The sequence below is a fragment of the Urocitellus parryii genome, chromosome 4 (genome assembly GCF_045843805.1).
Source record: "Urocitellus parryii isolate mUroPar1 chromosome 4, mUroPar1.hap1, whole genome shotgun sequence".
Lineage (NCBI taxonomy): Eukaryota > Metazoa > Chordata > Mammalia > Rodentia > Sciuridae > Urocitellus > Urocitellus parryii.
In genome coordinates, this window is record NC_135534.1 from 52,884,378 (window position 1) to 52,908,546 (window position 24,169).

At 40.3% G+C, this 24,169-nt stretch overlaps 1 protein-coding gene across 1 annotated transcript; it reads left to right on the plus strand.

Moving 5' to 3' along the window:
- Positions 1 to 1,061: 1,061 nt before the first annotated feature.
- On the plus strand, positions 1,062 to 15,323 carry Lyve1 (lymphatic vessel endothelial hyaluronan receptor 1). Its single transcript, XM_026395886.2, has 6 exons — positions 1,062 to 1,350; positions 5,304 to 5,475; positions 5,594 to 5,733; positions 12,191 to 12,484; positions 13,030 to 13,108; positions 13,638 to 15,323. The coding sequence occupies exons 1-6, from the start codon at positions 1,266 to 1,268 to the stop codon at positions 13,822 to 13,824; spliced, it is 957 nt and encodes a 318-aa protein (XP_026251671.2). The 5' UTR covers positions 1,062 to 1,265; the 3' UTR covers positions 13,825 to 15,323.
- The last annotated feature ends 8,846 nt before the right edge of the window (positions 15,324 to 24,169 follow it).

Consider the following 24,169-nt stretch of genomic DNA (forward strand, 5'->3'; position numbering starts at 1 on the left):
TCATGATTCTCTCTTTACCTGTCTACCTGCCAATGCAATGAGAGGAACATATGTTTTCTAGGTACCAGGAGCCTAGGACTTGTGCTCACCTGAGGAATGAGTCTATATTGCAGATATTTAGGGGCAATTTCCCTGGTCTCTTGGAAGCTGCCCACATTTGTGCAGAACAGATTCTTTTTTCATTATTTATTTATTTATTTTTTTGCACACAAATATCTAACTTCATGGCCAGTACCACTTCTATAGAAAAGAACTTGTCATCCATACCCTTCATATAAAAGACATTCATTTTGGAGAAAAGTTATGAACTTTTGCTCAAGGCATTGCTTGCAAGTCAGAACTTCATAATTGCCATGGAGGGCAAACCTCTGAAAACTGCTGGGAAAACATCGAGTACTCTCACTTAAATACAGAACAAATACCCCTCACATTCCTCAAGTGAGAAGGGAGAGTCTAAATTAGAATTTGGTCCACCAGTATATAATAGAAATTATTCAAGAGAAAGCAAAGTTATATAAAGAACTGCTGTGGTGATCACTATGGTAAAGTCAAAAAATTCTTTTGTGAAGTGTAAAAACGTCTAACTTTGTAAATTGCCCCCTAGTTGTGTTTCACAGATATGAATTTTTATGTGTGTCTGATTTCTTTGAAAAAGGAATCCCCTGTAGTGGCGTTGAGATTTCCAATGTATAAAAGAAGTCCCCAAGGAAGGCATGGGATTTAAGTGGGCATTTACTTTCATCATTTCCCCCCTGACACATTATAAGGCGATGCGGCTGAGGGGAAAAAAAAAATCACTGAGAGGAAAGAAGCACACCCACGCTCAATCTCCTTCTGACAGACACATTCCTATGAGTGTGTGAATGAATGGGCTCCACGGCAATAACAACGAATGGTGTGAGAACTGAGCCCACAGGGGAGGGCAAGTGGCAGGGAACATGGGAATTAGGAAAACCGTCGGTAGCTCACCCTGTGCTCTCTGCCTTCCTCATTCGTGTGTTTTCTGAGTCAGCATTAGCTAAATTTTCCAGAAAGCCATCCACAAAGTACAGCCTGGACATTCAAAGGACGTCACTCATTTCCCCCAGTGGCCTTGACAAGTCAGGAGCTTGAAAGCAGGGAAATCCGGATGTCTCAGCTATGAAGTGGAGCAGTGGCCTCAACATATTTCCAGAATCCTCCATCCAGCCTGGTGATTGAGCTGCTGCCTCCCTTGCTGCCAGTGGTCACCTGCAGTGCTTCCCTGGCTCTGAGGGGTTTGCACAATGGCCAAGTGCTTCAGCCTGGTGTTGCTTCTTGCCTCCATCTGGACCTTGAGGTTTCTGGCCCAAGGCTCTGTCAGAGTACAAGGTAGGTTTCTTACCAGGTTTCCAAACAGAAGCGAGGCAAGGTCTTGGAAACTGTCCTAAGCCCACTGGGCTCTTGACTAAGGACTACTGACTGGGAATGAGGGCCACACTCAGGGGTCACAGAAGATCTAATTGGTAGGATTGCTCAGCCAGAAGTGAGGGATTGACCATATTGTCAACTTCACCAACATGATTATGTTTGCCTTTGAATGTTATTTTGGTTATGGCATATTTTAATAACAATATGTATAAATAAAACATGGAGGAGAAGTCATTTGTTCTTAAAAGTGTTTCATTCAAGAAGCAAACTATGACTATAGAAAATTTGAAGCAATTACTAAAAAATGAGTAACTGTCACTAAGTATTGTCCTATTTTGTGTTTTTAGAAGTATTGGCATAATTATTTTAATTCCAAGTACATCATGCTATACATAAATACTATGTATTGATATGCATTGAATTTAATATGCGGGAAATTAACTGAAAAAAATTTTGTGAAAATGTAAGTTTAAAAATTCACCGTCAGCTCCCTTCCAAAGGAATGACTTAAAGTGATTTCTGGGCTTTTGGGATGTCTAAATGGAAATTTCATTCTGCACTGTAGGCAAAAAATTGTAACCACAAATCACTTATTACAGCTCTGGGCAAATGAAAATCTGAGCACTTGTATTAAAGGGAAAATAGTTTTTTCCTCTGTTGGAAGATGCCACAAGATATAAAATATAACTGTGAGAGACACTTGGAATTGACTCATATATTGTACTTTAATTTCATAAGGGAGTTTAGGGTTCTATGATTTATATTTGCCCCTGCCTCCCAAATATCAGAACGTTTACTTGGGATCTTTTTGTATTGTACTGAGTATTGAACCCAGGGTTGCTTTACCAGTGAGCCACATCATCAGCCCCTTTTTTTAAATTTTAAGACAGAGTCTCACTAAGGAACTTATGGCCTACTAAGTTGCTGAGGCTGGACTTGAACTTGTGATCCTCCTGCTTCAGCCTCCTGGGTTGCCTGTATTACAGGCTTGCACCACCATGCCTCACCAGAACAGTTACTTTTATTAATTTAGATACTGGGACTTGAGCCCAGAGGTGCTTTATCACTCAGCCATATACCCAGCTCTTTTTTATTTTTTATAGCTCACTAAGTAACCTAGGCTGGCCTCAAACTTGTGATTCTCCTACCTCAGCCTCCCAAATCACTGGGATTACAGGCTTGTGACACTGAGCCCAACAGAAATTTTACTTTTTTTTTTTTTTTTTTGGTGGGAGAGGGTACCGGGGATGGAACTCAGGGGCACTTGGCCGCTGAACCACATCCCTAGCCATATTTTGTGTTTTAGATTCAGGGTCTCACTAAGCTGCTAAGCATCTCACTATTGCTGAGGATGGCTTTGAACTCACTATTCTCCTGTCTCAGCCTCCCAAGCTGCTGAGATTACAGGCATATGCCATAGCTCCTAGAAAAATGTTACTTTTAAATAAGCTTGGTCCTTTCTGAAATTGCCCTGGGGAGACTTCACTTTTCCCCACAATCCCGCCATTATTCCAACTGTTTGGGAAATCACGCTAAAACAATGACTCCATTGCACTCTGTGCACCGTCCTCAATGATGACAAAATTTTCCTAAGGAAATTAACTGTTTGGAAGCAACTGAAAGTACCTTAACCACAACTGTGGAATCAGGAGGTGATGAAGGTGAGTGATGGTGATGGAAACTTTTCTGAAGGTCTATTATGTATTATAGAAGGCTTCATTTAATCCTCTCAAGAACACATTTTATGAATAAATAAACAGCAGTCCCACCAAATGTTATGCAGGAGGTAAATGCTAAAACTTGGGGTTGAAATCAGCTCTGATTTCCAGGTACATTTTTACTGTTTTCTAAGAAATATCTAAGGAAGGGCTAGCAGAGTGCCCCTTAGATTCCAGCTCCCTATTTTTATATCTAAATGAAATAGGAAAGCATGAAATTGCTTAATATTTGTTGATTGCTTTCTATGGATCCAGTCTTTGTGAGGTACAAGTTATCTCATTTAATTCCAAATAAAAATCCTGGGATAATGTAGCCATCTCCATTTTACAGACAACAACACTAACTTGTCCAAGGTTCTAAGGACAAATTAATAACAGAAGAAATTTCTAAAGCCAGGTCTATTCCCACAGAATAGGTCTATCATGACTCTAAATAATAGCATTACTCTAAATAGTAGCAAGACCACTTTATAGTGTAACAAAGAGTGTCTCTGAAGTCAATTTCCAAAGAAGCAATGATAAGATGATAAGATGTCTGAGCAATAGCAAGCTTATAAGCCAAAGGAGCCAAATTCAAGGACAAGTGGACAACTGTCTGTGTATGTGTATTTGTCGGTCTCCCTGCAGTAAAGTGGAAGGCAGAATCTGCCACCAAGTTTCTTATGTCCTTGGGTTTAGAAAAGACCCACAAGTTTTAAGTTTTCTCTTAAAAGAGGCAGGGTTTAGCACAGAATAATATCAACAGATGATAGGTGTGGGAATTACTATTGATTTTAGTATTAATATCAGCATTGGCATAGGCATGAACATCAGTGCATACAGTCATAGGTCGCTTTGTGGCCCCAGGCACAAACATTGGTATTAGGGTATTGACTTTCTGGTCTCTCTTGGTGACAGCAGAATCTGGATGCAAACAAGGCCACTTGCAAATACACATCCCTTCCTCTAGCCCCTGCTTCAGAACACAGCAAGATCACACAAAGGACTTAGAGATGTTCCTTCTATGTTTACAATAAGAAATTTCCTTTAAATACCAACCTAGAAAGTGACTGAGGCATTTCTGCATCCACCACATAGAGCTCTCTGAACAACCAATTACTTGGGAGATTAAAATGCCCTTTGATGCCTTTTTTCGATGAAGCCCAATAGGAATAATGTACTTGAATATAGTGCAACATGTTAAATTTTATATGGTCTATAAATCCAAGAACCTAAAGGGAAAGGGTCAAATCAGTTCCCAAGTCCATTAGATTTTGGGTAAAAATATTAGCTACATCTTAACAGTTCATCTGCCTCAGCTGCCCCAGGAAGATCAATTATTAAGCAGACTAAAACCCAAATGCTTTGAAGATGACATAACTGTGACGTTATCTATGATTACATATCAGTACCTACTATATGGTAGGCACTATGCTAAACATTTTTATTAGAAATTCATTCACGTGATTCTCACTACCCTATCCAGTAGATCCTGTAACAGTCCACATTATAAATAAGGAATCTGAAGCTCGAAGACACAAAGTAATTAGGCTGAAGTCACAGAGCTAGCAAGAAGCATAGACTAGTTCCAAGCCCAGGTCTGACTCTAAAATTCTATTTCCTTTATTTAGTTTCTCTGCCATGCAAGATTTATTGCCCAGGAACTCCAGGAACTTCTGAGTAAGCCTGCCCCCCAATGGTCAGAGAAGACCTGGAACCCAGAGAGCCCACATTCTGTTAAAATGAACGCAACATTTTCAGTCTATTTCAGAAATAGTGGGTTCCCAACTACATTGATTGGGAGCATTGCTAATATTAATAATTATTCTATTAACCCAAGGCCTGAATTCGGTCTTTCCCAAAGCCTCAGAGGCTTCATTTTACAGAGTCCAAAAAGATTGGCAGCAGCTCTATTACCTAGACCACACCCCAGGAGCTAGCAGCCAAAGTCCCCATGCAATGAATGAGGTACCTTGATAGAGATGGATCGGATGGATTTGGATCTGGTGAGATTTGCAGCTTGAACCAGAGCAAGCATCCATCTAACCCAGCAGGCTGTCCTTGTAGGAAATTCTTGGCCTGTGTCCTGTTATTTCTAAATTCAATCCCAGCCCCCTGACCTACTGCCACACCACCGTAACAATTCTCTTGCGAGAAGGAGAGCCTAAGGTGTGGGGCAAGGGCAATGCACTGAGCACCTATGTGATTTCCCTGCAGAGCTTTCCATCTCACTGCCGTGCAGAATTCTGGGGGTCACCCTCGTGAACAAAAAGGTACACCGGCAGATGAACTTCACAGAAGCCAAGGAGGCCTGCAGGCTGCTGGGACTAACTTTGGCCAGCAAAGACCAGGTGGAAGCAGCATGGAAGTCTGGCTTTGAGACCTGCAGGTGAGGAACGACTAGATTCACTAATGCTGCTGGAGTCCTTTGACGCTGTGTTCTTATTCGGCACTAGACATGGTGCTTCCTAATCCTTTGGCCATTCAATGCGTGTGTTCTTTTCCAGTTATGGATGGGTTGGAGAAGGGTACACGGTCATCCCTCGGATTCTCCCGAACCCCAAGTGCGGGAAGAATGGGATAGGCGTCCTGAGTTGGAAAGTTCCGGTTAGCCAGACGTTCAGGGCCTATTGTCACAACTCATCTGGTGAGTCCACCCTGCAGCCTCTCTATGTGGCATGTCCTTTATGGGTATCTACAGCTCTGTGGCCTGTTTGGGAAGAGTAACCCTGAGCAGCAGTAGAAGCAGCCATAGCAATGGTCAGCCAATTCTCCTAAGACTGTCTTCGACTGGGCTCATGGGGGCAGTGTGCCTCCCAGAGCAAAAAATTAGGGAAAATATGACTGAAAGGCAGTCTAAGAATAGAGCATCCAAGGAGACTCAATTATTATCTCTACCACCCCTGCTTCCTATAAGATAAACAGGAAGAAGGGAAGGAACCAAATGTCACATGTATGTGACCCATCCACTGTGGATGAAGCATTATGCAGGTTAGTTGTCTCTGAACCTCCACAGCTGCCCTGTGAAGGTTTTAACATCCTCAGTTACAGGATACAGAAATTCAACCCAGAGGACATAAAAACATCTCTAAAGTCTCTGTATTAGTAATTTTCTGTTACTGTAATGAAATACCCGAAGCTGAGTACTTTATAAAGAAAGGAGGTTATTTAGCTCACAGTTCTGTAGATTCAAGGACATGTTGCCAGCATCAGTTCAGCTCAGGGAATTCTTTGTAGAGAATGGCATCCCAATGGTGGGAATGCCTGTGTGAGAGAGAGAGATCAAATGACAAGCCTGCAAGCCAGAGCCTGATCCAGGATGGCAACCCTCTCTACCAGGTTCCTAGGAGAACTGTATCTGATCCTTTAAAAGGCTATTACCCTTAATGACCTCTCACCAGGCTCCGCCTCTTAAACGACCCACCACCTCTTAACATCATCACACTGAAGACCAAGCTTCCAACACGTGAATCTTTGGGGATTCTCTCCAACCACATTCAAACCATAGCAGTCTCACCCCTATAAAGGTTCAAACTCAGGTCTAACTCTGACACCTTGCTCTTTCCACTGTTCCACACTCTTTTAGAGGAGAGGAAATGCAGATGCAACGTTTGACATTTTTAAGAACAAACACAATCTCCATTTAATGACAGAAGGAATTGAATCCCAACCAGTCTAGTAGTCAATTCTCAGAGCATTTCCCCTTAAATCCCTACTTGCTCTCAATTGCCCTAGGAACCACTGTCTGGCCCATTACTTTTCACACATACTCAGATGGTTGACCCTCAGATTAGGTGCTGAGTGGTGCCATACAGGATAGATTTTGAATTCATTCCCTAAGTTCCATGAGATAAATGTTCACCAACCAACATAAGCAAAACCCCAGAAAGGCAGTAGGGAAGACAAGCAGTTAGTTCCCTGAACCTGGGAAAGGCCCTCAGGGAACCTTGTCCAGTTCCCTTACATCATGGATGAAATGACCGTGGTTCAGACTAGGGGCAGCACAAATCTGCAGTTAGTGGCAGAGCCCGGCTGGAGCACAGGTCTTCTTCCAACATTTTTTCACCACCATCCTTCTGTCCTCTGTCTCGTCAGCCTGTCATGGTTGGCTAGGGAATTGGCCATTGACATGCCTGCTTGTCTCGTGTCCAGCCCAGGCCTGTCAAACAGCCTTGCCGTTTAGCTGCCTTGCCTTCCCGCCAGCTGTCAACGTGACAGTATGAAACCCAGGCCTCTGACTTGGATTCGTCTGTTTACCCATGGTTTCTTTTAACTTGTTTCCTCATCCCCTTGGTTCCTGCATCCATCCATCCATCCTTCCTTCTACATTCGTTAGCTGGCATCTGTTAAGCCAATAGGCTTGATTAGACTCATATTCAATACTTTTTGGCAAACATATTTTATAGAAGATATTATCATATTGTGTATTTTGGTTCACATCACAATAAAAGGCACTTAATGTAATTATGTCCCATTTTTAAATTATGCTTTGATCATTTAATTAAGATCGTGACTGCCAGTTCCCTCTAATGGAATTATAATGATATGTCTTCCCTTTTGCAATTAATAGATAATCTATAATGTGATATTTTTGCACCACGAAAATAGGTGGACCCACAAACTGCCTTTTACCTAACAGTTTAACCAATCATTGATGAGCTTTGCTGGAATCAGTTATTATGTAGGGGGCTGGAAAATGATGATTTTTCTAAATCTATCCTTCCTTCTACATTTATTAGCTGGCATCTTTGATAAAGAAGAATCTCATTGGGTGTGTGATACACGCCTATAATCCCAGCTACTCTGGAGACTGAGGCAAGGAGGATTGCAAGGTCAAAGTCAACCTGGACAACTTAGTGAGAACCTATCTTAAAATTTTTTTTAAAAAGTGCATGGGACATGGCTCAGTGGTAAAGCACGCCTTGATTCAATTCCTAGTACCACACACACAGAAAAGGAGAACTCCCTAAGAGGAAGAACTCTCTCTCACACACACACAGATACTTACATGCACTTTCTCTCTCCAACTTATACTACCATGACACATTATTCTCAATGTTATAGTCAATCTTACAATTATTATTCTTATGGATGTTCAATTGTCCCAATTCTGGCAAGTGTGAGCACCTTCTAGTTCACTATTGTGTCCTCTATCCTATTTTTTCTAATATATTTATTTATTTATTTTATTTTTTTTTGCTATACTGGGGATTGAACTCAGGGTGCTCCACCTCTGGCCTACATCCCCAGCCCTTTTTATTTTGAAACAGGGTCTCACTATGTTGCCCAGGCTGACCTCAAATATGCAATCCTCCTGCCTCAACTTCCTGAGTCCCTAGGATTACAGACAAGTGCCCCTGTACCGCCAAGCTTATCCTATTATTTTTTGAGTAATTCCTTGCTCCCTGATACTATGACAGGCTCACTTTGTACTTTCTCTGTCCCAAATGTGAAAACAGCTACTCATTTCTACAAAGAGCCCTGGTTCTTTTTAGTGGAGAATGTTAATTAGAAACCAAGATCTACATGCAGGTTGTTCTCATTACTACTAAAGTTTTCATTGCTTCTTGGTCCTTTTTGAATGAGTAGCTAGGAATGTCATACATATACACATATATACACATATATGTATACATATATATATAATGTACACACAAATATATATACATATACGTATATACACATATATACACACTCATAATTTTAAATAAACATATATAAATTATAAGTTTATATTGATAGTTCCAGCTCAAATTTAATAATGTATTTTTTAGTTCACTTTTTAAATATTTGTATCTCTTTTTTTCTGTATTGAAAATCTTAGTTCCTTGTAAACTATATATTTTATTATCCTACAAGTTTCAAAATTATAAAACCAACATCATCAGGAATAACAAACCTACTGAGTGGAATTTAAGATTTCTTTGCAAACCTTTTAGTCCTTAGAAGATATCCTTGCAAAGAATGTAATCAGTGACTTATGTACAAAGGTGACTTGGAAAAAAATCACTATTCTTATGAGGTTATGTTATCATTTTTAAATAAGGTAAGCTAGCTTGTATCTGTTTGTGATCAATTAGAGTTCAACTTTTTTCCTGTGTTTTTTAAAATAGATTAAAACATTTACATGGTTCAATGGCCCAAAATATGCTTTTTTAAAAGTATAGTCAGAGAAGTCTTCTCCTAACCTTTCCACTCAACATTTGGGTTTCTGGTTTATTGCTGATTGCGTGTATAAGGGGAGACATGTGCATACATGTATTTGTGTGTGTGTGTGTGTGTGTGTTTTGTTTCCCCTTTTTTTCTTACAAAAAAACTAATATACTATATATACTACTCTTCACATGACTTTTTTCACCTAAATTCTAGAAATTACTTCATATCTGTTCATAGAGATATTTCTCATTTTAATGGCTACATAGTACTCTACTTGCTGCTTATAGCATAGCTTATTCAGCCACTCTCCCATTGATGGACATTTGGGCTATTTCCAGTCTTCCTAAGGTCTAAGTTTTAGGATTCCAGGTATTTCTAGATTCTCCTTTTTCTGTGCAATTGCAACAAGCTCTTCCTTTGCCCCTGGATTGGGCTGACTCCCTCTACATTTCATCCCCCACACACGTCCACTGCTAACTATGTTCCTTCTCTGATCACAGGCTTGAATGATTTCCCATTTGAGAATGTACATTGTGAGGGCTTTTGCACATAAAAGGTGGACTTATATGAGAATTCTGTATGAAATTTAGGAGGTTGGTGGACCCCCGTTGAAAATTCCCTCTCCTACAGAATTAAGTCCAAATGCTTTAACATGGTAATCATGAATCTTGATACCATGGCCCCACCTATCTTCCCAGTCTTCTACCCTGCTCCCGGCCTATCAAGTTCCCTCTTCCACATACACTATGTACTCTGGCCACACTGCACTCCTTGTTATTTTTCTAGCATGACTATACTGTCCAGCTTCTGGATATTTGGATCATGCTGCTCCTGCTGACTGGGATATCCAATTCTGCCTTTCATCCTAGGTGAGCTGTGCTCTCTTTCAGCCTTACAGGCTGCCTTATTCACCCCATGGGTGAGTTCATTCAGCTCCAGGCTCTCGTACCTTCTGTTCTCTTTACTTTGAATGTTTTTGCCCTAGATCTTCAATGACTGGCCAGTTTTCATCATTTGGGTCTCAGCTTGAGTGTCACCTCCCCAAGAGACCTTCTCTTATCACTCCATCCAAAGTATCTGTCCCGCTTCCTCCACCCTTCTCAGTTGAATTCACATCCTGTCTCATTTTCTTTACACTATTGACCATCCTCTGAAATTCTGGCTTATTTGTTCACTTATTAGCCTACACACCCCTAAAGAACAGGGACTTGGACTCATTTGCATCATGTCCCTAGCACCTAGAACAGGACCTAACACAGAGTTGGTGCTCCATAAATATTTGCTTTATGAACACACCAATCCTCCATGCTCTGCCCAGATGCCTTAATCCTCGATGATCACCTATTTTCTTATCCTGGAAGTGAGAACCATGCCTTGTTTGTATTTAATACTAGTCCCCAACATAGTCTGGTGAGCTGAGTGTTTTCCCCCTGATATTCAGAAATGTTCGTTTTCCATGGAAAGAACCTCAGAATGAAGTGGGATTAAAGAATGCAAAATGGGATTAAAAGTTCAAGGCAGAGAAGGTCAAGGATGATGTCGATTTAAATGGAGGTATTTTTAAAGTAGAACAGAAAAATAGCACACAATTTAATGCATATGTGGTCAAATTGTTTGATCAGTTGTGTTCGTGAACTTGATTGGCAATTCACTTAATTTTCAAGCAAATCAACTTAATGGAATTGCTTTTTGTCTATACAAACATTCCAACTGATGCCATCCACTTCTGAAAAAAAACAGGGATTTAAAATAGATGCAAATTGATATTATAATATGTTTCATGGCTCTGTCATTTACTAACTGTGACTTCAAGCAAGTTATTCAATTTCTTTCAACTTCAGTAATCTCCTGTGTAAATAAGGGTTTGGTAAAATTGTTAAATGAGTTACCTATTTAAACACCTAGTACCATGGTTGATTCAGAGTCAAATACCAAACAAATATTAGTTTCTTCTCTACCACTTTCAACAGATTAGAGAACAAATACACATGCCTCCCATGGCCCTCTCCCCTGCCTTTTATATTTTGGGGTTTTAGTTTTGTTTTGTTTTTTGTGAGCACAGAGCAATTTGGTTTTAGCAGATCTTGTCCTGAATTGTATCACAAGTGTGTCCTGGTTCCTTATCTACTCTTTCTTTCCTATTGTTTTTCCTTTCTATTTTATCAAATATGTATTGGGCCAGGCACAGTGGACACAGCATGATGACCAAGCAAGACAGGGTTCCTGCTTGCAGGGGTGGTCATAATCCAATGGGGACCAGTGTAAGGAGAACTAGAAGAGGTACAGGAACAAATGTTTGCAGATCCAATCTAGTACCCAAGTCTACCTAAGAAAGTCAGGGTCAACCTGAGGCCTGAAGGATAGGTAGGAGTTAGGTAAGTAAAGAGCTGGCAGAGAGCCTGAACCCGTTTTGTCCCATCATTCCACATGAAGAACACCTATAAAAACTCAAACATAGTATATAATATAATTATATTATAATAATAAGACGAACATAATCACATTCTAATGTAATAATTATAATATCAATATAATAATAAATATAAGCCCTACATCATGATTTGCAATCTGTATCAATTTTATTGGAATATTCGAAGATTTGAAAATTAGGGACTTACTGGGTTAAGGGTGAAGGAAGCTCAAGGGAACGCTAGGCTGTGGGAGAAAGCATGTCAGGAGCTGAAGAAATTTTAGTATGGTAGGAACCGTGAGAGAAAAGCTGAGCACATCAATCTTACAACGTCAGCAGGGCAAGACCATGGAGCACAGCCATGCAGAGTAGAGACAGACTCCGCAGGATGCTAAGGAAGGAAGTGATATAATTAGATTTGCATTTTAGTGAGACCTTTCTGCTGCAGTTTGGAGGGTGGTAAGACTAGAGGGAGGAAGAACAGTTGGGAGGCGTTGCAATAACTTACTTCTCGTTTCATTTTTCCCTCTCTGGGCAGATATTTGGGTCAACTCGTGTGTTCCAGAAATTATCACCACTGATGATCCCATGTTTGACACTCAAACTGCACCATACACATCAGAGTTCACTGACAGTGACAGCATCTACTCAGAAACATTCACAACACCTGTTCTTGCCACTACTCCTGCTCCAGCCACCACTTCTGTTCCACGGAGGAAAAAATTGATTTGCATCACAGAGCTGGTTACGGAAACTAGCTTCATGTCTACAGAAACGGAACCCTCTATTGAAGGGGAGAAAGCTTTCAAGAATGAAGCTGCTGGGTTTGGAGGTAAAAGCTTTTTGTGTCTATGTTCTGTGTTTATGTGTGCTGATGTATAACAGACAAAGCATACAGAATGCAGTCTGCTTCAGATTAGGCACTTTGCACCTGCCAGATAAAAATGGAAGCTCAACCCAAATTCAGTTTTCATAAGGGCATAGAACTTTAGAGTAGTAAAGAACCTTAATGATTAAACTACAGATCACAAGTATAAAAGAGTTTCACTGTTGGGAACTCGAGATTTATAAAAACAAATTGCTGTGTTATTATATGTTCAAAAATCATCACCTTAACTGCCTGTTACTTAATTAATTTCTGACATCTCTTTGTCAGGCAGACTTGTTAGCTAGATTGGGTCACTAGAGTTCATTAGGAAATGAACTCCACCTTTTGAACTGCAATTGCGTAGAGTCGAGTCGGAGAGGGAAGGCTGAGGAATCTATAGGCAGGAAGCCAAGAGGCTGGCGAGGGTCAGAGAGAAGGCTCGTCTCCTGCACTACCTATTGTCCACATCATGTGTGTCATGAAATGCTCGCTGTCTCTGTTTCCTCCAGGTGTTCCCACGGCTCTGCTGGTACTTGCTCTTCTCTTCTTTGGTGCTGCAGCTGGTCTGGCAGTTTGCTACATCAAAAGGTAAGATTGTTGGTACACTGCTGGCCTTGTCGTCTTTGTCACATCCCTACCTTGCGTTTTCTGAGGTTGTTATTGGCATTTTATTGGTCAAAACGGAGACGGCACTACTATAAATTTTCTCCTTCATCTGGCCTCTCTTCCCTACCAGCTTATCTTTCCTAAACTTGCAGCATAGGCATGTCGTCCAGACTGTAGACACCGGTCAATGGGTGTCCCTTTGAAAATCAGGATATAAAAAGGAAAGTTTGACATCTAGGGAAAATTTATACGCTACATTTGATTTTCAGGTTCTTGTTTTTCCTGGAAGAGTTGAGAGTCCAGCCTAAAGCTGGGCCTGTGAACATACCATCTGATTTAAATGACTCCGTTAAAGTGGGGGGAATTAATGTTTTGGGGCGTGCCTTAGCATCATTCTGAAATAAAGGTATTTGGTGGACTGTGCCAATAAGCACCGTTGCCGGTGAGGTGTTAACTATTGTGATGCGGGTTACACAGAAGTCTCACACTTTCATTTTACGTCTGCTTGCAGGTATGTGAAGGCCTTTCCGTTTACAAACAAGAATCAACAGAAGGAAATGATTGAAACCAAATTAGTGAAGGAGGAGAAGGCCGATGATGGCAGTCCTAATGAAGAATCAAAGAAAACAAATAAAAATCCAGAGGAGCCCAAGAGTCCACCCAAAACCACAGTGCGATGCCTGGAAGCTGAAGTTTAGATGCAAAAAGAAATGAAAAGCCACACCTGAGGCTAGTTTCTTTCCTGAACCATCCCAGCTCCAGGTGGAGAATCTAAAAGGGCCAAAGAACCAAAGAAGAAAGTCCACCATTGGTTCCTAATGGGAATCAACTCAAGGCTGCCTTTGGGCTATGGTGTTCTCCAAAGGGACCCCCTCTTCTTACTGCACCCCTTTCTGGACCCTATTTTTCTACCTCCAAAACTTCCCACAGCCTCTCCAGCCTGCCTGTGTCCTAGTAATATCCCACTGGGAGAAAGGAGCTTTGCAAAGTACAAGGACCCAGGAGTAGTCATCTGTACACATTTGTAAACAGGCTTCTGGGTTGGCAGAGACTAGGGAGTAACAGGCAGAGGTGTCACTGAGACCAGGCTGGCTCCATAGCCCAGAGCCTCTCCGCAGCTCTGAAAGGGAAAAACTTATATCACCTGACAGGTCCTTCTGAGCAGGCACAAAAGGTTTGAGACCTAATCTCTGGGAAGCCAAAATAAATAGAGCGATAGAAGGAGGCCAGGATCCTGCCAGCACCATTGTCAGCAGGGACTCTAAACACAGAGGGCCAGGTATCCTTCCCTGAGCAAATTGATTGGAAACACTTTTTAGAACATTCTCACACTTTCCTTTCTCTCTACTATTGCTGATTTTCTCTAGAGGAATAGACTTTTATAAGGAATAACCCCCTCCAAAATTTCTGGGTTTTATCTGGGTTAAGAAATTATTACTGAAGACAATTACTGTTAAAAAGTAATAAAATTCGGCAATTAGCTGTCAAATGTCTACTATAGGTTGATTATCCTTTATCTGAAATGCTTGGGATCAGAAGTATTTTGAATTTTGGATTTTTTTTAGATTTTGTAATATTTGCATATACATGTTGACTATCTTGGGGATGGACTCCAAATCTGAACACAAAATTCTTTTATGTTTCATATATCCCTCATACACTTAGCCTGAAGGTAATTTCATACAATATTTTTAATAATTTTGGGGGCTTGAAACAGTTTCATGATGTAGAATTTTCCAATTGCAGATGTCATGTTGACGCTCAAGAATTTCTAGATTTTGGAGCATTTTGGATTTTGGATTTTTGGATTAGGGATGCTATATATGTATAGGTCAATGTGTATATATCAGGTGCTGTGCAAGATATTACATCCTATAACTGAATATTATTCACCAAAAAATTGCATATAGTTGAGTGCTGTCTGAAGCTAACTTTTTTCTGATTTTGATATGCCTACCTTGCCTATTTCCAAACTAATTGTGGGCGTTGGTTTGTGTGTTTTTTTTCTTTTTGTTTGTTTTTGTTTTGCTAAAACTAATACATTTTCTTTAATATGGCAACTATTATAACATTAATTTATTATTAACTTACCTAACATTATTGCCTCTGTATACCAAAGCACAAATTTTAAAATGTCATTAACAAACATATCACTAGCTCTTGTTTTTCTAGCAAGAGCTATGTGAGAGGTGCAGAACTATTTGTGCCAAAAAAAAAAATTAAAGCATTTAGAAAATTTATTTGCTCTCTTATTTACATAGATGCATTATATCTTTCATGAAAAATTTAAATAGGACCAAATTATAATCTGTAGTTTGCAAAAGTGAAAGGACAACCTTGGTTGCTAAAATTCAGATTCATGTAAACGCAGCAGTATATAATCACCATGAGGACCTTCCTTGCTTCGGTTAGTCTCATGTTAAGTTGGTCAAGCACACACACATTAATTAGTCCTTTACTTGCAACTCAAGTCCTACATCCCAATCCACACAGGGTTCACAGGGGAGCTGGATTCAGGACAGCCCATCTGTCTTGGCTCCTCAGCTTTCCCTCTCCCACTCTCTAGACGCCTATCTCCCTCCCCTCACCAGTGACCCTGCAGCCCCAGTCCTTGCAGTTCAGAGGTTAGAACCTGGGGGTCATCTTTTGGATTGGCCTATAATTAAACAATTGACAATTAATTCAATTGTCAATAATCAAAAATCAGAAATCTTATGTTTATATTTCTAGGTTCCCTTGGAAAAAATGGGAAGATCTAGAGTAGAGAACCCATATTATCTCACTACATAATTACCTGAGATGGAGCAATGCTGTCCCTCTTGAGGGGACAGGCTCTCATTTCCCCCGCCCTCATCACTGCGTTGCATCCTCATGCCAAAGGAAGGGTGCCAAACCCAAGGATCCTACGGCACTGTTGCCTTTGTCATGTCCTGCCCATGTACCTCATTTGTGCTATCCATCTGGCCTTATGAGTTGGAATCTCTGGTTCTTCTGCTTTATCAGCTTTTTTACCCAGTTCTTGGGAAGTAAAGAAGAAAAGGTAGAAAGCTTAAATAGTGGCCTTCCTCTGGGTATGTTAGCTGAAAAAACTCAGAGCTTCCACACATCTTCCATCCTGTGGGCATCTACTATGTATGAGGATGCTGTCGCCTATTTCTGTTCTTTTAGACAGGTGTGTGCTCTTCCCAGAAGGAGAAAATAAGGAAGGAGAAAAACCCACCCAGTCACATATATAAATAGCTCCTCATCACCATGGTTCCACATCCAGTCAACCAAGAGTGGATGGAAAATATTTGGAGAAAAAATTGTGGCTGTGCATTTACATTACATTCAATGTTATAAGTAATCTAGAGATGACTTAAAGTATTCAGGAGGATGTGCAGAGGCTATATGCAAATACTATGCCATTTTATATAATGGACTTGGGCATCTGTGGATTTTGTCATCTGAGGGGGAGCCTGGACTCAATCCCCTGAAAGTACCAAGGAGCAATAGTAATCACTCAGTAGCCCAAATGTCATGTGCAAACACACTAATGAAAATGTAACTCCCATCATTATGCAAGGTAGGAAAGGGTATTCCCTTTATTGAGCATTTAAAAGTGACAGTCACTTCATCTGGTTATCTGAATTAATCTCTACACCTTCCCTGAGATGTCAGGATTATTAGTGACATTTTGTCAGTTAGAATATTGGGTTTTTAGAGGATTCAAAAATCACTTTCGGATGTCACAGCTCTAGTTAAATGATAAAGGCAGGATTTGATCCCAGGGTGACTGCAAAACCCATGCTCCTTTCCCTAAACCACAAAACTTCTCTTGCCAATGACATTATAGGGATGGATGGAAATTGTTCCAACAGGCAAGTTTGAAATCAGTCACCTGCCAAAACAACAGGGCAAAATAAGAAAAACAACTCAGGACTCCAGTGTCAACTCTGGAAATCCTTCCTTAAATCCATTGACAATGACAGGGAGAAAAGAAAACCCATTGAAGAACTGTGAGAAGTGCTTCCTCATTGATTCAGACACCAACCAGGACCGACTTGGCCCAGCTAGCTTGGGCAGAAAGCGTAAGACTCAGAAGGAACTGAGACGAGTTTCTCTCTTTTTTCACATAGTAAAACATACAAAGCCTGAGCTGGGGCTGGGTCTCAATGGTAGAGCACTTGCCTCGCACTCATGAGGCACTGGGTTCCATCCTCAGCATCACATAAAAATAAATAAATAAAATAATTTATTGTGTCCATCTACAACTAAAAAAAGATGTTTTTAAAATATGAAGCCTAATGTAACAGATACCTAGAGGTAAAGCCGAGGCTAGAGTCTCCTTCTTCCTAGTCAAGTTCTTTTTACTCTCCACTAAATAAAAAGAAATTGGAAGAGTACAGGGAGTCACCCCAGTTCAGACCTACGATCCATCGCCCTGCCCAGAAATCCCTTTTCTTCATGCCTACCTTCTTGGTTCAAACTTAGTAGATCCATTCCTTTGACCAAAGATATTCTGTTCCAAGGAGTCTTCTGTAAAATCGCATGTTTTGTGTAAGGTCAGGCTGCTACCAAATATTAACACATCGTTACAGGTTCAATAAAGACAAGCTGATGTCTAATGACAGAAAACTGGAGTAAAGCCAATGACTTTAGGCCCAGCACAGTGCTGTACATAATTGGAGTCTATGAATGTCAATGGGCTTGAACAGAATTGAATAATATCCATTTCCAGACCAAAGAAATCCTACATTTTGTTGCCTGCAGACCTTCATCTAATGACCAGATCAAAACCAATCATTCTAGGGAAGAACAGGCTTGTAAGGACAATGATAGCAACATGTTAATAATTATATTCTTATTAAGGAAAGAAACAACCACTCAAATAAAAAATAAAATGTGTTAAGCTTCTCAAAGTGAAGAAAAGCAATTATTTGCCAATCCAATCTTCTAGTTGAAAATAAATAAAATTTAATTGTCACCACAATGGTTTATATGTGGGCTCAGTTTTAGTCAAAGAGCATTTTTTTAAACTTTTGCTTAAAATTTATTAAACATCCTTAGCTGATGTGGTAGAAATTAAGAAAGCCTCACAAATAACATAGAATAGTGCAGAAAATTTGTCTCTAGAAGGATATAAATTTATTATAAATCAAAGATTACTCAATATCCTCACTTTTGAAAACCGGAGAAAACAATTCGAACACAGATTCTTCCATCAGATTTGTTCCTGAGAGTTGTTTTCTTTTTCTTTCTTTTTTTTTCAAAGAGCATTTTAACAATACTAAAATGTAAAATCTACCAGAAATAGACACCGGTTTTAGTTGTTGATATTCTTATGTTGACATCTTCTTGACATGGTGTTGCAAGCCAGCCACGGGCTGTGTGTGTGAACTATGCGCATTTGTGTTTCAGCTAACACACCCAGAGGAAGGCCACTATGTAAGCTTTTGCCCTTTTCTTCTTTACTCCCCAAGAACTGGGTAAAGCTTATAAAGCCGAAGAACCAGATTCCAAGTCATAACGGCCAGGTGGGTAGTACAACTGAGGAACATGGGCGGGACATGACAAAGGCAACTGTGCCTCAAATGAGAGTACTCAGATGGGAGTACTCTTCCCTCTGTATGTACCCCAGGAAATGCCCCAAATTTCAAATAGTACTAATGTGATTGAAGATGTCTTCCTTCAGTATCTAGAATAACATTTGCTTTTAAAAAAACAAAACTTTTCACTTCAGAATAGTTTTAAATTTACAGAAAAAAAATTATAAAAATAATACAGAATTCCCATATATCCACACCCACTTTTCCCAATGATTAACATCTGTGTTAGTATGGTACCCTGTCAGAATCACGAATCAATACTGACATATTATTATTAACCGACATCCATTCTTTATTCTGATTTCCTTAGTTTTTATCTAATATCCTTGCGCTGTTCAGATTTTCCTTGTTCTTGATAACTTGGCCGGTTTTGAGGTGTACTGGGTAAGTATTGTGCAGAATATCCCTCCAATGAGACCTCTCTGACATGTCTTCTCATAAGCGCACTGGGGTTAGAGGTTTGGGGAAGGAAGACCACAGAGGTAAGGTGCCATTTTCATCCCTTCATATCAAGGGTAGGTAATATCAGTATGACTGACCACTATGTGATGTTAACCTTGAGCACCAGGTTTCTTCCCTATAGAGTCATTGTTTTTCCTTCCTGTAGTGTATTCTTTGGAAAAAAGTACACAGCCCCCACTTAGGTAGTAGGGAGAGCCCTGCCTCCTTGAGGATGCAAAATCTGCATAAGTTATTTGGAATTATCCTGTGGTAGAGTCATCGATTCTCCCTCATTAATTTATGTATTCAATCATTTATTTACATCAGTATGGACTCAAGGAAATCTCTTTTCCACTTTAGGCTATAACTCAATACCATTTTATGTATTTTGTTGCTCAGTGTGTGCCAGCATCGTCACTGGGAGCTCTTTTAGTTTGGTGCTGTGTCCCTTTGACATGCCCTCAAGGGTTTTTTCTTTTCTTTCTTTCTTTCTTTTTTAAGGCATAAATAAAATTTTATTTAGGAAGATAGATGCACATTTAAGGGAGAATGCAGGCTTTCTTGAGAGTAAGAAGCAGCCCTGGCTTGGGCTAGAGGTTCAATATTTATAGAAGGGCTGTATCAGGGGCTGGACTGGAGGTGGATTCAGGGTGGAACTGCACAATTTCTTGCCAGTTTCCTGCACTTGTGTATTTCCCTCATTTTACAAGGGCACCAGGTCAAAGGCATGGGCCAAGGTTTGCAGCTGTTTTCTGCTTCTCAATGACTTGAGGGTGTTTTCCTTAAGATTATGTATTTCTCTCTCCTTATCCTAAATCCCCACCTCATCTCCCCACCCCACACACTTTGATCCCTTAATCTTAAGGGTTGGTGAGGGGTAAAGATCTGTCTTCTATGTCTGCTTTAGGCTGGCAAGCGGCAATGACCCTGCCTAGCCAGGGATCAAAGTCTCATCCTTACTATTCTAAAGGAGATAGACACTGGTTTCAGCTGTAGGGATGTTTGATATTCTTATGTTGCCATCTTCTTAACATGATGCTGCAAGCCATCCATGGGCTGTGTGTGTGAGCTATGCACATTTGAGTACTTGAGGGGACTGGACTGACGTTGGTACTCTTGGCTGGGCTGTGTGACATATGTGTCCTTTTCACTCACTCTGCATCCCCACACAGCACTTGAGATAGGTGTGACCTTCCAAGATGTCAGTCAATCTGCCAATCTGCTGACCCCAAGATATCACCAAGCAACCCCCTGAGACCCAATCCCTACCTTATTTGGGTTGAACTTTCTAGAATGTCTCCCCCCAATAAATAGGATGATTTCAAGCATTCTCTCTCTCTCTCTCTCTCTCTCTCTCTCTCTCTCTCTCTCTCTCTCTCTCTCCTGCCTCTCTGGCCTCCCTGTGGGAGCTGAGGTGGAGGAGCCATCACTGAACCCCCAAAAAGGTATTTTCTGTATCTGGGTGGTTATTTAGTAGCCAGCCCAATTCACCTGGAGTGTCCCTAATTCAGTCACGTGTCACGGCAATGTGGAATTGTTGTAATCAAAGTTGATGTCTCTGGAGCCCCACATTGAGCACCGATGTCAGAGGAGAAGAGATGTCACCAGAGAAGGGTCCAAGGAGTTCTCAGACGACCGGGGGAACTGAACTCAGGACCAGGGGAGTTCTTGGCATAGGTGATGGAAAAGAATTTCAGCAGGAGCCAGACAAAGGTACAGACAGAGATTTATTTAGGAAAGTAGATACACAAAGGAGAATGCGGGTTGTCTCGAGAGTGAGAATCCTGCCCTTGGACACTTCCTTAACTTCTGGCACCATAAGATGTTCCAGTTTCATCTTTTCTATTTCATGGCCAAGTTCTAGAATCAGCCATTTCATTTCTGCAAGGAGCCTATTTTTATTTGTTGTTTGTTTGTTGGTTGGTTTTTGTTTTTTTTTTTTAGAATGGTATTAGAATTAGAAGCCAAGATCTGGGCACTATGCACATTCTTGCTACTGGGCATGTCATTGCTTCTAGGCCTTTGCCAAGCAATTTAGGGAACAAGAGTCCTAAGTATTTCCAATTTCATAGACCAATGATTCTTTTGGAAATCTGGGGAGCAGCCCAGGCTTACTTTCCAACTTTCAAATTTAATTCAGGTATTGACATCTGGAAATTAAACTTCTATCTAAAAATCATCATCATATTGTGAAAACTAACAAAGAGGAAGAATGCAAAATTAGAATAAAGAGAAGTCACTAAAAAGTCTAGTTTTATGAAAAACTCACTACACAAACTAATTTTGCTCTTTTTTTTTTTTCCTGGTCCAATGAAGACTTACTCATGATAAACACCAAAGGATTAGCATGTCTCAGTTCACTAGAAAGGAAATAACTATCTGCTGAGCATGGTAGTACACGCCTATAATCCCAGTAACCTGGGAGGCTAAAGCAGAAGGATGGAAAGTTCGAGGCCAGCCTCAGCAATTTAGCAAGGCCCTAAGCAACTCAGTGAGACCCTCTCGCCCACATCCAACATGGGTGATGGAATTTGGGTTTCCTCTGTGTGATGCTGGCTGGCTGTGAAATAAAGCTAAGAAAAGGAAAGGCAGAGAAGAAATCACAATACACAGGAAGTAATTTTGAAAAGCGAAGGCAGGACGGCTCTACAACCTTAGGGGTTCAGCTTCTACACTAGAAAGAGAGAGAGAGAAAGACAGTGTGGGAGCCCGCTTTTTTATTTATACAAGGGAACTTCAAAGGTTTTCTACAGAAGGTTCTTCCACAAAAAAGGCAGGAAGTGGGCTGTCCAAACCCAATTCTGGAGCTGTCCCATTGGTAAAACGAAGGCAGAGATCTCACACCTAGGGCAGTCTACACACAGGAATACCAAGATCATTCCCAAGAGGAGATCCAAGTCCCCCATGGCTCAGTACCGAGTTATAGACCATTCACGTAGCTTCACGGGTGGCACACCACAAGACCCTGTCTCAAAAATAAAGGTGGGGGTAGCTAGGAATGTAGCTCAATGGTAAAGCACCTCTGGGTTCAATACCCAGTACCAAAAAAGAAAAAAAAAAAAAAAGAAACAACTCTCTAAACCTGCAATTAAGATAAACGTTCAGGATTATGTTGACCCATGATCAAATTCCTTCTACTCTCTCAATCATCTCTCCTTCCACATTCCTCCCTTCTACCCCATCCTTGTGCTCTGCATACAGAGAGCACCACTATTAAGGAAAGAATCAAGAAGAGGAGAGGAACAATTTACAGCTCACTATAATCTTGACCTAACAGAACTAAGTGCTATAAAACTTAAGCTATGGGAACTCAGAGAAGGAACCCCTTCTGGCTTACTTTATCAGCAAGGGTTTCATGAAAATGGTAAATATTTGAGTTAGGCTTTTAAGGATATGCAATATTTTTGATAGGAGAAAAAGAGAACAATAATATGAGCTTGGAAGTCTTGCAAAAGTACCGAAATATGAAAGAGGAAACACTTCAATTAAGAATAGAGCTAGTGTATTCTATACAATCCAGCAGTGTCACTACCAGGTACGTATACAAAGAAAGTAAAAGCAGTAGGTCTATGTGATGTGAGCATGCCCATGTTTATTGAAGTGCTATTCACAAAAGTAAAAATATGGAAACAACCCAAGTTATTGTGGTATGTGTATATATCAATATAGATATCACACATACACATGCACACTGAAATACTACTCAGCCATAGAAAAGAACAAAAATCTGTCACTTGCAACAATGTGATTGGAACTGGAGATTACTGTGTTAAATGAAATAGGCCAGACACAGAAAGAGAAGTTCAGCATAATCTCACTTATATGTAGAATCCAAAAAAGTGGATCTTATACAAATTGAGAAGAGAATACCGGTTACCAGAGGCTGGAGAAAGTGGTGGGGAGGAAGAGATAGGGAGAGTATATTAAGTCATAGATGGATAAGAGTAAGAAATTCTGTGTGCTATTGAATAACAGGGCAGCTGTGGATAACAATAACATGCTATATTTTTTTAATCTAATAGAAAGGATTTTGAATGTTTTCATATAAAGAAATGGTAAATGAGGAGAGAGAAATGTTTAATCTGTACTGCATCTTCTCACCTTTGAAAGTACTGTTTCATTTCAATCATCCTTGATTTTCTTCTTAATGGTACTAATTACCTTTTGCTGCAATATAACTCACCTTAAAATTTAATGACTTACAAAACTTTTTATTCCATGTGTTGTGGGCTAGGAATCCATAACACATAGCCAGATCTGCTTTGGGGTCTCTCACAAAGCTGCAGTTCAAATGTCAGCCAGTGTCACAGTCATCTCAAGGCTCAATGTGGGTAGAATTCACTTCCAAATTCACTCACATGGACATAATCTTGCTTGCTATGGGCCAACCACTGCCCTTGGTTCTTCCCCATGTAAAATCTTCCTTGGAACATCTCAGAAAAATGGCAGCTTGCTTTATCAGAGGCAGAAAGCCGGAAGAGCCAGAGAAAGTATGAAAGATGAGAGGCATAATCTTTTAGACCTAATCTTGGAAGTGGCATCCCATTATTCTTGCCATCTTCTATTCATTGGAAGCAAGTCACTATGTCCAACTCACTGTTGAGGAGGGGGATCATACAAGGGATAAATATCAAAGAAGTTTTGGGAATCATTTTAGGAGGTTACCCACTACCACATGACCAAATCCTTCTTGTTCCTTCCTTTGTGATTTGTTTATATAGCCAAGTTACCACATGCCACATTATATTACAGTTAATTTTGTATGTGTTTTTCCTTTCATTTTTAGCACTCAAGTAGTATATGCAAAGCTAGCATATACGAAGAAAGGTCTCAGTAAATGTTGTTCAGTGAATGTGAGCAATCTTTGAGATTGCATGAGCTGCAAGTCATATCTTTACCAGGTATCTGTGTTAAGTGCTGAGATCATTCAATACAGGGCCCACTATTCCTGCCCACCTAAATTTTGTTCTTGATGACTTTCTCTTGGTGTAGAATGCAGTTGTAAACAAACCAG

What these genes read in the sequence shown, in the direction of transcription:
- Lyve1 (XM_026395886.2), top strand. Translation starts at nt 1,266, where the DNA reads ATGGCCAAGTGCTTCAGCCTGGTGTTGCTTCTTGCCTCCATCTGGACC. An exon ending in TCTGGCTTTGAGACCTGCAG is followed by an intron (nt 5,476 to 5,593) that starts GTGAGGAACGAC and finishes GTTCTTTTCCAG; the next exon opens with TTATGGATGGGTTGGAGAAG. An exon ending in CTATTGTCACAACTCATCTG is followed by an intron (nt 5,734 to 12,190) that starts GTGAGTCCACCC and finishes CTCTCTGGGCAG; the next exon opens with ATATTTGGGTCAACTCGTGT.